The 11,679-nt window shown below is 43.1% G+C and overlaps 1 protein-coding gene across 2 annotated transcripts; it reads left to right on the top strand.

The window, feature by feature from the left end:
- The first annotated feature begins 1,197 nt into the window (after positions 1-1,197).
- Positions 1,198-11,526, top strand: LOC123149170 (ribosomal RNA small subunit methyltransferase G). Of its 2 annotated transcripts, XM_044568730.1 has the most exons (8): positions 1,212-1,513; positions 1,587-1,776; positions 1,888-1,997; positions 9,855-9,933; positions 10,011-10,078; positions 10,175-10,241; positions 10,975-11,061; positions 11,155-11,526. In XM_044568730.1, exons 1-8 carry the CDS (start codon positions 1,310-1,312, stop codon positions 11,178-11,180), a joined length of 831 nt encoding a protein of 276 aa, XP_044424665.1. In that variant the 5' UTR covers positions 1,212-1,309; the 3' UTR covers positions 11,181-11,526. The 2 variants fall into 2 exon arrangements, with proteins under 2 accessions (XP_044424664.1, XP_044424665.1); XM_044568729.1 differs by lacking the exons at positions 9,855-9,933; positions 10,011-10,078; positions 10,175-10,241; positions 10,975-11,061; positions 11,155-11,526 and adding an exon at positions 3,119-7,298 and having other exon boundaries at positions 1,198-1,513.
- Positions 11,527-11,679: the final 153 nt, after the last annotated feature.

Genomic DNA, 11,679 nt, shown 5'->3' with positions numbered 1-11,679 from the left:
AACAACTTATGGGGAGATATAGGGACATGCTGTGCGGTTTCAGTACTACTAAGTGTGAGGAGGAGATTAGTCTTGATGGCCAGATGATACCCCAGAAGGACACTTTCCGGTATTTGAGGTCAATGCTGCAGGAGGATGGGGGTATTGATGAAGATGTAAACCATCGAATCAAAGCCGGATGGATGAAGTGGCGCCAAGCTTCTGGCATTCTCCATGACAAGAGAGTGCCACAAAAGCTAAAAGGCAAGTTTACAGGATGACGGTTCGACCCGCAATGTTGTATGGCGCCGAGTGTTAGCCAACTAAAAGACGACATGTTCAACAGTTAGGTGTAGCATATATGCGTATGTTGAGATGGATGTGTGGCCACACGAGGAAGGATCGAGTCCGGAATGATGATATATGAGATATGGGTAGCACTAATTGAAGAGAAGCTTGTCCAACATCGTCTGAGATGGTTTGGGCATATTCAGCGCATGCCTCCAGAAGCTTCAGTGCATAGCAGACGGCTAAAGCGTGCGGAGAATGTCAAGTAAGGGCGGGGTAGACCGAATTTGACATGGGAGGAGTCCGTTAAGAGAGACCTGAAGATTGGAGTATCTTGCTATCCATGTGCGAGCCATGAGTTGTTGCGAGATCTTATGGGTTTCATCTCTAGCCTATCCCAATTTGTTTGAGACTAAAGGCTTTGTTGTTATTGTTGTTGTTTGTTGTTGTTGTTAGTTGGGCCAGACTAATCACACTACTGGGGTGACCAGGCCTGGCATACATTTTTTTACGAGAACATCAAGCAAACAAGTACAAGACAGATCACAAGCACCGTCCAGACAAGGTGTAACAATGTGGACGCGAACAAAACACATTCTTAGCCTCAGTTTTGCCCATACTTCACAAAAGTTCCGACTTCGCCATTGGGTGCAGTTGCGCGGTCGACGGCAGCAGGCGGTTAGGCTGGTGGTATCTCAGCAGTTTGAGGCAGAAGATGAACAGTGGAGAGAGGGGCGGAGGTAGACGAAGTGATCTCGCCGTTGGTTTTGCATCGGATGGCTGAAAATGAATCGACTAAGCCTTGTTCGTCTTCAGTCCACTGGTCTCAAACCAGCCGCGCAACAGAATTATTACTCCCGAAAGACAGGTCAGAGTTTATGTTTTCTGCACTGGAACACGAAATTACTCTAGACGTTTACGATGTCCAGACACGTAAACCACATTTACATATCACAGCCCCAAACGGTCCAACGTTCCAACCCCATCCCCATCCCCGCCTCGGGCGCGCGCGAAGCTCCGCCGCCGCCGCCGCCGCTGCAGGATGTCGCTCTGCTGCTGCAGCGCGGGGAGCCGTCGCCTCCTCCTCTCGCGCCTCCTCCTCGGCCAGGGCCGCCAGGCCCGGCGCCCCCTCCTCCACCTTCGCACCACCGCGACCGCCGCCGCCTCGTCCTCCGCCACATCTCTCTCGACGCAGCAGCAGCGCCAGGTCTCCCTCTACGTGGAAGCCCTCCTCGACTGGAACCAGGTCGCTCTCTAAACCTCAGCCACCGGCTCCCACCCTAAACCCCAGTTGCTTACATGTTCTCTTCGCTGTTCAGAGGATGAACCTGACCGCCGTCACCGACGAGTCCGAGGTCATGACGCGCCACGTGGTTGACTCGCTCGCCGTGCTTCCTCCACTAGAGCACGCATACACCTCCCGCGGCGGCGACATTTCTGGCATCAGCCTTGTCGATGTCGGCTCTGGTGCGGGGCTCCCCGGGCTGATCCTTGCAGTTGCGCGGCCAAGTAATCAATCATCTCTGTTCAACGATTAGTGTTTCATGAAATCACTGAAAACACTATGTGCTTTTTTTTTACCTTTCCTGTTGCAATTTGAATTAATATTTTCTGTTTCAGGCTGGAAGTTTACGCTGTTGGAGTCGATGCGGAAGCGGTGCACGTTCTTGGAGCACGCAGTTGAGGTCATGGAGCTGTCAAATGTGGATGTGGTGTGTGACCGAGCTGAGGTAAGCTGTCTTTGAGCAGCTAAGATAATGCAATGCATTCTGATAATCTGATTGATTGACTTTCTCGTGTATTTGATTGGATTTGCGACAATCTGGTTTTCTTGTTTTAGAAGAGTTGGAATTGTTAGATCCTCTGGATCGAGTAGGTTAGATGATCCGCGGTAGTTTAGAAGATGTTCCGACACTAAGAGTTGACAACTACACTGAGTGGAGGAAGAAAGTAGACCTGGCATTTGTCTGTGCTGAGGTGGACTGGGTTGTGGATGAACCATAGCCGGTCAGACCTACAGAGCCAGTCAGAGAGGCCACCGACGATGATGTTGCGTGGGAGAAAAAAAAAAGGATCATGTTCCAGTGGAGATGTTATATTCCATTGAAAACCAAAAGTGGGTCAATGCAAACAAAAAGTGCATAGCATTTATAAAGAATACAATTGAGAATGCCATTGTGGGCTCAATTGCAGAGTGCACTTCCGTAGGGGAGTTGCTTACAAAGATAACCAGTTCACTGGTTCTTCAAAAACATACGCCACCCAGTTGATAAAGCAACTAGTGACAGAGAACTACAATGGCGGTGGTCATGGAATAAGAGAGCACATTCTCAGGATGAGCAACATGGCAACAAAGCTCAAGCCCATGGATGCGGATCTGGAGATCAAACCAGCGCTCCTGGTCCACCTGGTCATGGCTTCACTGCCAAAGGAGTTTGAAACCTTTGTTGTAAACTACAATATGTCACCTGGAACATGGGACATTGAAAAGACAATAGCAATGTGTGACCAAGAAGAGAACATACTCAAAGCCTCACATGGTGGTTCACTCAACTATGTGAAGGATAACAAGAAAAAGAATTACAATCAAAATAGCAAAGTTTCTCCTTCTAAGCCACATGGAAAAACTCAACATCAGCATAAGTCTTTTCCAGTGAACAAAGACACATGTCTCCATTGTAATAAGACTTGGCACTATAAGAAAGATTGCCCTGATTGGCTGAAGTCCATAATGGCAAAGAGAGGTAACAATATTGTTTCCTTTGAAAATGAATCCTTGTATACACAATTTTCGGAATCTACTTGGTGGATTGACTCAGGAGCAACTGTCCATGTTGCAAATTCGTTACAGGGATTCCATTCGACGCGGACTACGCAAAGAAGCGAAAGACGCATTGAAGTGGCAAACGGAGTTGAAGCAGAAGTTGCAGTTGTCGGCAACATCTCCCTGGAGTTAGCTGATGGATTCAAGCTTCTGCTTAAAGATGTTCTATATGCTCCATTATGTCATAGAAACTTGGTTAGTGTTTCATGTTTGGACAGAGATAATTATGAATGTTATTTTGGACATGACAAGTGTGCCATATGGTTTAATAATGCTTATGTGGGTGATGCTTTACTACACGATGAGCTTTATTTATTATCACTACGTGGAAAAGTGCATTCTGTGTGTAATGGGAATGAGCATGTCGCATCGAATAAAGAACAAAAGAAAAGAAAGAGAACTCACGACTCATCGAAATTATGGCACTGTCGCTTGGGCCATATTTCCAAGGGGAGAATAGAAAGATTAGTCAAAAGTGAAATTCTTCCTCCGCTAGAGTTCTCATACTTAGAACAATGCATAGATTGCATTAAGGAAAGTATGTAAAACAAATTAAAAAGGTGCCAACCGTAGCACAACAACACTAGAAATCATTCACACCGACATTTTCGGACCATTTTCGGTGAAAAGTGTGGATGGATATGATTCGTTCATAACATTCACAGATGATTACTCTCGCTATGACCACTCGCAAGTAGGACGTCATCCATATGCACAGGATTAGAATGAATTTCCTATTCTATAAATTTGCATGACCGTAGTACTCTCCCCCACGGTCGGATCTTACTATCTTTATTCTTTTATCATGCTGATTTTCAACTTCAGCTTTGAATATCTTAAATTTATCCAACGCTTCAGATCTTTCTTTGATTGGATAAATATAACCATAGCGAGAGTAATCATCTGTGAATGTTATGAACGAGTCATATCCATCCACACTTTTCACCGGAAATGGTCCACAAATGTCAGTGTGAATGATTTCTAATGTTGTTGTGCTACCGTTTGCACCCTTTTTAATTTGTTTTACATACTTTCCTTTAATGCAATCTATGCATTGTTCTAAGTCTGAGAACTCTAGCTGAGGAAGAATTTCACTTTTGACTAATCTTTCTATTCTCCCCTTGGAAATATGGCCCAAGCGACAGTGCCATAATTTCGATGAGTCGTGAGTTCTCTTTCTTTTCTTTTGTTCTTTATTCGATGCGACATGCTCATTCCCATTACACACAGAATGCACTTTTCCACGTAGTGATAATAAATAAAGCTCATCGTGTAGTAAAGCATCACCCATGTAAGCATTATTAAACCACATGACACAATTGCCATGTCCAAAATAACATTCATAATTATCTTTGTCCAAACATGAAACACTAATCAAGTTTCTATGACATGATGGAACATATAAAACATCTCTAAGCTGAAGCTTGAATCCATCAGCTAACTCCAGGGAGATGTCGCCGACAACTACAACTTCTGTTTCAACTCCGTTTGCCACTTCAATGCGTCTTTGCGTAGTCCGCGTCGAATGGAATCCCTGTAACGAATTTGCAACACGAACAGTTGCTCCTGATTCAATCCACCAAGTAGATTTCGAAAACTGTGTATACAAGGATTCATTTACAAAGGAAACAATGTTGTTACCTCTCTTTGCCATTATGGTCTTCAGGGCAATCTTTCTTATAGTGCCCAGTCTTCTTACAATGGAGACATGTGTCTTTGTCCACTGAGATGCTGATGTTGAGCTTTTCCATGTGGCTTAGAAGGAGAACCTTTGCTATTTTGATTGTAATTCGTTTTCTTGTTATCCTTCACATAGTTGAGTGAACCACCATGTGAGGCTTTGAGTCTGTCCTCTTCTTGGACACACATTGCTATTGTCTTTTCAATGTCCCATGTCCAGGTGACATATTGTAGTTTACAACAAAGGTTTCAAACTCCTTTGATAGTGAAGCCATGACCAGGTGGACCAGGAGCGCTGGTTGGATCTACAGATCCGCATCCATGGGCTTGAGCTTTGCTGCCATGTTGCTCATCCTGAGGATGTGCTCTCTTATTCCATGACCACCGCCAGTGTAGTTCTCTGTCACCAGTTGCTTTATCAACTAAGTGGCATATGTCTTTGAAGAACCAGTGAACTGACTCTTTATCTTTGTAAGCAACTCCCCTACGGAAGTGCACTCTGCAATTGAGCCCACGATGGCGTTCTCAATTGTATTCTTTATAAATGCCATGCACTTTTTGTTTGCATTGACCCACTTTTGGTTTTCAATGGAATATAACATCTCCACTGAAACATGATCCTTTTTTCTTTTTCTTCCACGCATCATCATCATCAGTGGCCTCTCTGACTGGCTGTAGGTCTGACCGGCTGTGATTCATCCACAACCCAGTCCACCTCAGCACAGACAAATGCCATGTCTACTTTCTTCCTCCACTCAGTGTAGTTGTCACCTCTGAGTGTCGGAACATCTTTTAGGCAACTTTTAGAATGAATTTCCTATTCTATAACTTTGCATGAATACAATTGTCCTCTCATTTTCTTTAACCCAAAATAACATCTGATTCTTTTAACTTGAAATGCCACTGTCTAGAGACTTGCTCTAGTCCATAAAAGACTTCTTGAAGCAGTATCCCTTGTGTTCTTTACTTTCATCTGATGTAACTCAGATCATGATGTGCCACTAACACTCATTGTAATCTATTCATTCTCTTTGCACAAAATCTTTCGATTTAAGTCGCGCTTTACACCTTTACATATTTCCTTTGGAGTCACATTGGCCTTGTAGACCCTTTACAGCCTACTGTTTTGGCTCCGTTGGAAATTACTTATGAGTCCCAAACATCGTCGGGATTCACCAATTTTATTTGATCTCACATAGTCTCTCATCATTTAGACAAAAAACACACTTCTCAAAACTTGATTGAGCGCTTTAAATGAGGTGGGATCAACCTCCATTTGAATTTCACTAACATAGACTTTATAGTAATCATAAGTATCTGGTTTTCTTATTCGTTGAGACCATCTGTGTCTCAGGTACTGGCACTTCTTTCATATGGGGTTGTTGTTGCTCTGTCATTGCCAAGAGGCAAATTAATTATAGTCTTTCATTTCCAAGAGGCAATAGGTTTTACAGGGACCTGTTTCATAAGATGCATGTTTACTCATTCATCCTTTATAGAGCTAACAACAGGTGTTGTATAGGTCATACAACATGCTCCCCCAGATACAATCTATTCGAGTCTTAGGTATTTTCATACCATGTTCCCCAGATTACTCCATCTTCACTAAAATTGGCGTATCTTTAAACTTTATTATTTGGGTTTATTTTGTTAAAACTTTTTTCTTTATGGCACTTTAAGCACCGTCTTAGTATTCCTTTGTCTGCTTTCGGAATGTAAAAGATCCAGGAATACATCTATTTCTTTTCTTTAGGGGTATTATTATGACCGTCGTACTCCCTCTGATGATCACATTCTTCATTAATGGATCACTTTAGATGCATAATGTGCATCACATTATCTAAAGTATAGAGGAGTTTCAGCATTCTTAATTTATCTCATATTTCTTTCCCCCCCTCGAAATATGGCAAGAACTTTTCTGCCACAATTTTGAAAAACCATTCATGACTCTTGTGGATTGAGGAAACTTCTATTATCTACTTCATTTATCTGATTACTTCATACAAAATGAAGTTATATGTTAACTGGTATGGGAGTACTTTTTCCTCATTTCATTTCAGAAACTCAACAGAGTTCTTTATCATTAGTACTTTTGCAAGTCACACTTGCATATCATTCTTATCTTTAGCTTCGTCTGTAACTTTTATTATCTTTGGATTTATTGAGTGCTTAATGACCGTTACACATAAGGTGTACGGTCGATACAAGGAAAGTATAATAGCTACTCCATACTTTTCTAAGCACATGAGTCATCATATCTTTCTCCTGTCATACAGGATAAGTCCTTTGCCATAATTTCTCCCGCCATACGGGATTTTTGACATAATATTATGTCAACTTTACCCCGTTACGCAGGTATTTTTCCAGACTTTTCCCGCCATGCGGGTAATTCCCTGTAAGGGACATAAATGCCAGAATTGGCTCTTGATTGCATATTCAATCATCAAATTTAGGAGTAAATCTGAATGCTCTTTGACACACATGCTTGATACGACGTTGGTCAAATTAAACACGCATGTTGCTTGTTTCATCTCAAATCATGTTCTCTGAAAAATCTTCTTCATAGAGAGTACATGAAAGACATTCGTGAACCAAGACTCTCAATGATCTATCTCTTTTCATTTGAAGCCATTCTTTAGAGAGAACATACTCCCTCACGTTATGACCTTTCTTGGTCATCTTTCGGGTCACAAGTACCCAGCCATTCGCTTTCACGAATGAAAGCATGGAAAACTTTTAGTCTCAGAAAAATTAGCCAATAATCAACAATAATGAGCATAAAAATATCCCCATGTTGGTCTGCTTAAAAAATATGCACATTAAGCTTTCAAAACTTTCTTCTATATATTCTAAATCACCGTTGTGGTAGAATTAGAATAAAACAACATCCTTCTATATTAATTCCATATCACCGTTGGGCGGAAATGGAAATAATGCATATAACTCATAAACAATGTGATGATAGTATTTCTATTAAACAACTTTGCTAAGAAATAAGGTGGAAATGGAAATAATGCATATAACTCATAAACAATGTGATGATAGTATTTCTATTAAACAACTTTGCTAAGAAATAATCATCATCATCAACTTTATTGCAGCGGGAACAAGAAATATACATTTCTCTAGCTCAAGAGCATTTCTTGATCTTTATTTGTTCTCTGAAAATTGTTCACTTTGATACTGAATTTATCAGAGATTTAAGCTTTGAACATAAGACCCATAGAACTATAGCACTGTTATCATCAACGTTGGTTAGAAAATAACAACGCCATATTTTAATTTTAAAACAAATATCTTTCTTTTGTCATAGCGGAAGCTATCTGAATCTGATTTCACCCACAGGGGAAAAACATTGCTAAGAACAGTTCTTCCAATTAAATTTTCCCGTTGGTTCCAATTTAATTGGAGGATAAAACTTTTACTTTGCAGCGAAAAAACATGAATAAAAAATTCATGAACTTTTTACTTTTCAGAAGTATTTCTTTTACTTTTTTGTTTTCTGAACAAAAAATTTCTTTGAATAATTTGAATAGAAAAAAAAAAACTGTGCAACAACGCTTCCCGGCCCAAAAGGCCCAGCGGCCTGGTCTGACGGCTGGCCTTGGCCTAGCGCGCCAGCTGCAGCCTGACCCTTCTCTCTTTCGGCCCACTGGCCCAGTGCGGGGATTAGGGTTTGCATCTAGGCCGTTCGTTTGCATCGGATGGTCCTGCGATCTTTTTGCTAGATCAAAACTCAGAGGAGCAACCCCCCCCCCCCCCCCCCCGACAAAAACCCTAGGCACATTCGCCCTTTCCCCTCGCGCGCCCCCGCTCTCTTTCTTGCTCTGCGGTGGCGGCCCCTGTCCAGGTTGCCGGGCCACCGCGCCGTGCCCGGTCGCCGGCGACGGCGACGAGCGCCACCGCGCCGCACTGGCCTCTTCTCTTTCTTACGGTAAACTACCGTGAATCATCTGACCTACCTGATCCAGAGGATCTAACAATGGTTTTAGAGCCTGTTTTGGGTAGATTTTTTCGAGTAGAAAGAAAGCGTAGCAAAGAAATCACAGAAGAATTTCCCATCACAAAGAACCCTAGACAGGGCAAAGAAAAGCACCGGAGCAGAGCCTTGGGCTCGCCGGCAAAGAGCGCCGCCGCAACGGCCGCGTCGTTCCTCTCGATTCCGACTCGCATCGGCATGCCGAGGTTTCGGGAAGAAGGACTCTACCCCGACCGGGGCAAAGGGCACCGCCGCCAAACCGTTCGACGGCGACGCGCTCACCGCAAGGCGAATGCACAGCCGGCAAAGGGGATGGCAACGGCGCCACCGTCGTCGCCTCCAAGCGAAGCAGAGGAGGAGCGGGCGTGTAGGGGAGTAGAGGGCTCGGCCACGCCTCTCTCTCGCCCTCTCTATCACAGGAGGAGGAGGATGAGAGGAGGGGGGAAGGGGCAAAAGGAAACGCAGGCTCGCGCGGCGCGGCTCGACGCCGTCGCCGGCGTGGCCCCAACCCGCCGCATCAGGAAAGCCGCTGCGCCTCTTTGCTCTCTCTCTCTCGTTCTCTGTTGCAGGAGAAGGGAGAAACTGAGGGAGCTCCTTGTCTCGAGGAGCTCCCGGTGCCGGTGGTGAACGGAAGGGAGCTCGGCGTAGAGGTCGACGGTGAAGTGGCTGGTGGCGCTTCCCATCCCTTCAGCGCCGCCCTCTCGATCGAACTAGGGTTAGGAGTGGGGAACAGTGCCGGCGGCGAACCTCGCACCTTGTGACGTGGTCCCCACCTCCTCTACATGGCACTGCGTGACAGGGGCCCACCAGCCTTGCTTGGGCTGGACGCCCCCGATCAAGGCGTGGGTCAAGGGTCCAATGGGTGGGAAGAGATAAATCTAACAGGAATTGTATGCTTAGTGTATGCCTAGTTGCTAATTTACCAAATAAATCACAACATGGAAATTTCTCAATTGAAGACATTTTTATGATCTTCAAGGTGCAAGAGATTTGTTCCTGAACACATTTGAAGCATCATCATAAAATTACCTATGATTTCCCAACCTAGTGAATGTCATCACTGTTATATTTTGACTATTTTGCTTATGTTCACTTATAGGACAGAGTGCTGGCCAAAGTCATGATTTCAGAGAGTCATTTGATGTAGCAGCTGCAAGAGCTGTCGCAGAACTTAAAATTTTAGGTATTTAATCATGTAACATGTTTTTGGGGGTTTACTAGACAATATATATCAATTAATCCTAGTTTTCTCCTTTGCAGCTGAGTACTGCCTCCCATTGGTTCGTGTTGGTGGTTTATTTATAGCTGCTAAAGGGCACGATCCTCATGTAAGTCTTTGCTATTGGAGTATTGTGCATTCCGCTAAATTCACCAACATACTTTCTGCAACTAACATTTCTTCAATTTCTTATGTTTTCCGGCAGGAAGAAATAAGAAGTGCAAAAGCTGCAGTTGGTAAACTGGGTGCCTCCATGCTAGATTTGTGCAATGGTAAACTATCTTCTTTAGCTCTGAAGAATTTATTTTATGGATTAGCTTTGAAGATTTTGATAGGTTAGTACACAGTTTTCTAAATATTATTGTCAGTTTACATGGTATTCAGTCAGTATCTTTCTGAAAATAGAAAAAAAAGAGGGTTGGTAACAAATAGTTCTCATTTTACATGTCAAGGTATATTTTTTCTTTTCATTTTTACTTGTTGGCACATGGTACTATTTCTCTTCATGGTATTCAGTTAGTAACTCTCTTCAAAAGAGCTAGTAGCTGGATCTTTATTTTTCTACTTGCTACCATCCCCTTATGACCTTGCTAAAGCTTTTCTGAAATATATCATTTGTTATTTTATCAGCTTAGCAATTTGCATGTTTTTGATTTCTCGCGCGCTCCTGCAATAAACTGTGGAATGCGGTCCATGCTTATCAACAGACACACTTATTGATTTGTTCTGCGGTATCCTTGTGTACTTATGTGTAGATGCAATGTTTGACCTGTTTTTTTTTTGCGGGATAATGTTTGACCTGTTCCCTTAACTAATTCATGACCATGTATGTCCATGATAATAGAAAAAAGTAGATGCAACTTTTGCCAACTGATGACTACGTGCTATATCCATGTTGATCAAACAGTAACACAATTTCGAGCTGATCCCTTTACTAATTCCTGAGAACGGGATAAGCATAGAAGGATAAAACTCCCGATATCTTAAGCCTCTCTTCGTTTGCAGTCGAATCAATGGGACCTCATGGTCAACGAACGGCAGTTCTGTACCTCAAGGAACGCACTACTCCAAAAAAGTACCCTCGGCAGCCAGGTAATCATCCTTAGCCGCCTTTAGGAAAGGCACATCGTTCGATAAGTTTATTATGATTCTTCAGAGCTCAAGCATGCATTTCATGTCATCCAGGTACCCCTTCTAAGACACCATTATGAGAAGCATGCTGACTTTATATGGTAGACACACAATGATCAAAAGATGATCCGTGGATGCTCTCCCTCCAAATGGTCACCCAGTGGGAGACGACGATTGTTCTCAAAGCATGAAAGGATTAATCTACCACCCTGACAGCAGGTATTTGTTGTCTGCAAGGAAACTGGTGCTTCACTCCATGTATCTGTAACAAAAAGTCGCAGATGTTCCATTAGAGAATACTACGTACATGATGCTGCCCTGTTTATGGTATTCTCGTCGGCATTTCTTATGTAGAACAGATACAGAATGTCGGACGGGGAAATGTATAATACTGCAAGATTGAGCTAAAGTCTTCAACTGCCACAACTCGACTTAGAAATAAGTTGTCCTTGTCACACTTGAATGACTCTTCCCGTTGGTTTCTTGCTACGCAGTTAAACACGGTTGAGAGAAACTATTTTTCTGATCTGACAAGCAAAACGGACATTATCGTATCCTCGCTTTTCAACACGTACACAT

The sequence above is a fragment of the Triticum aestivum genome, chromosome 7A (genome assembly GCF_018294505.1).
Source record: "Triticum aestivum cultivar Chinese Spring chromosome 7A, IWGSC CS RefSeq v2.1, whole genome shotgun sequence".
Classification (NCBI taxonomy): domain Eukaryota; kingdom Viridiplantae; phylum Streptophyta; class Magnoliopsida; order Poales; family Poaceae; genus Triticum; species Triticum aestivum.
The sequence above is the reverse complement of the archived record's forward strand: the minus strand, read 5'-3'. Positions and strand labels throughout refer to the sequence as shown.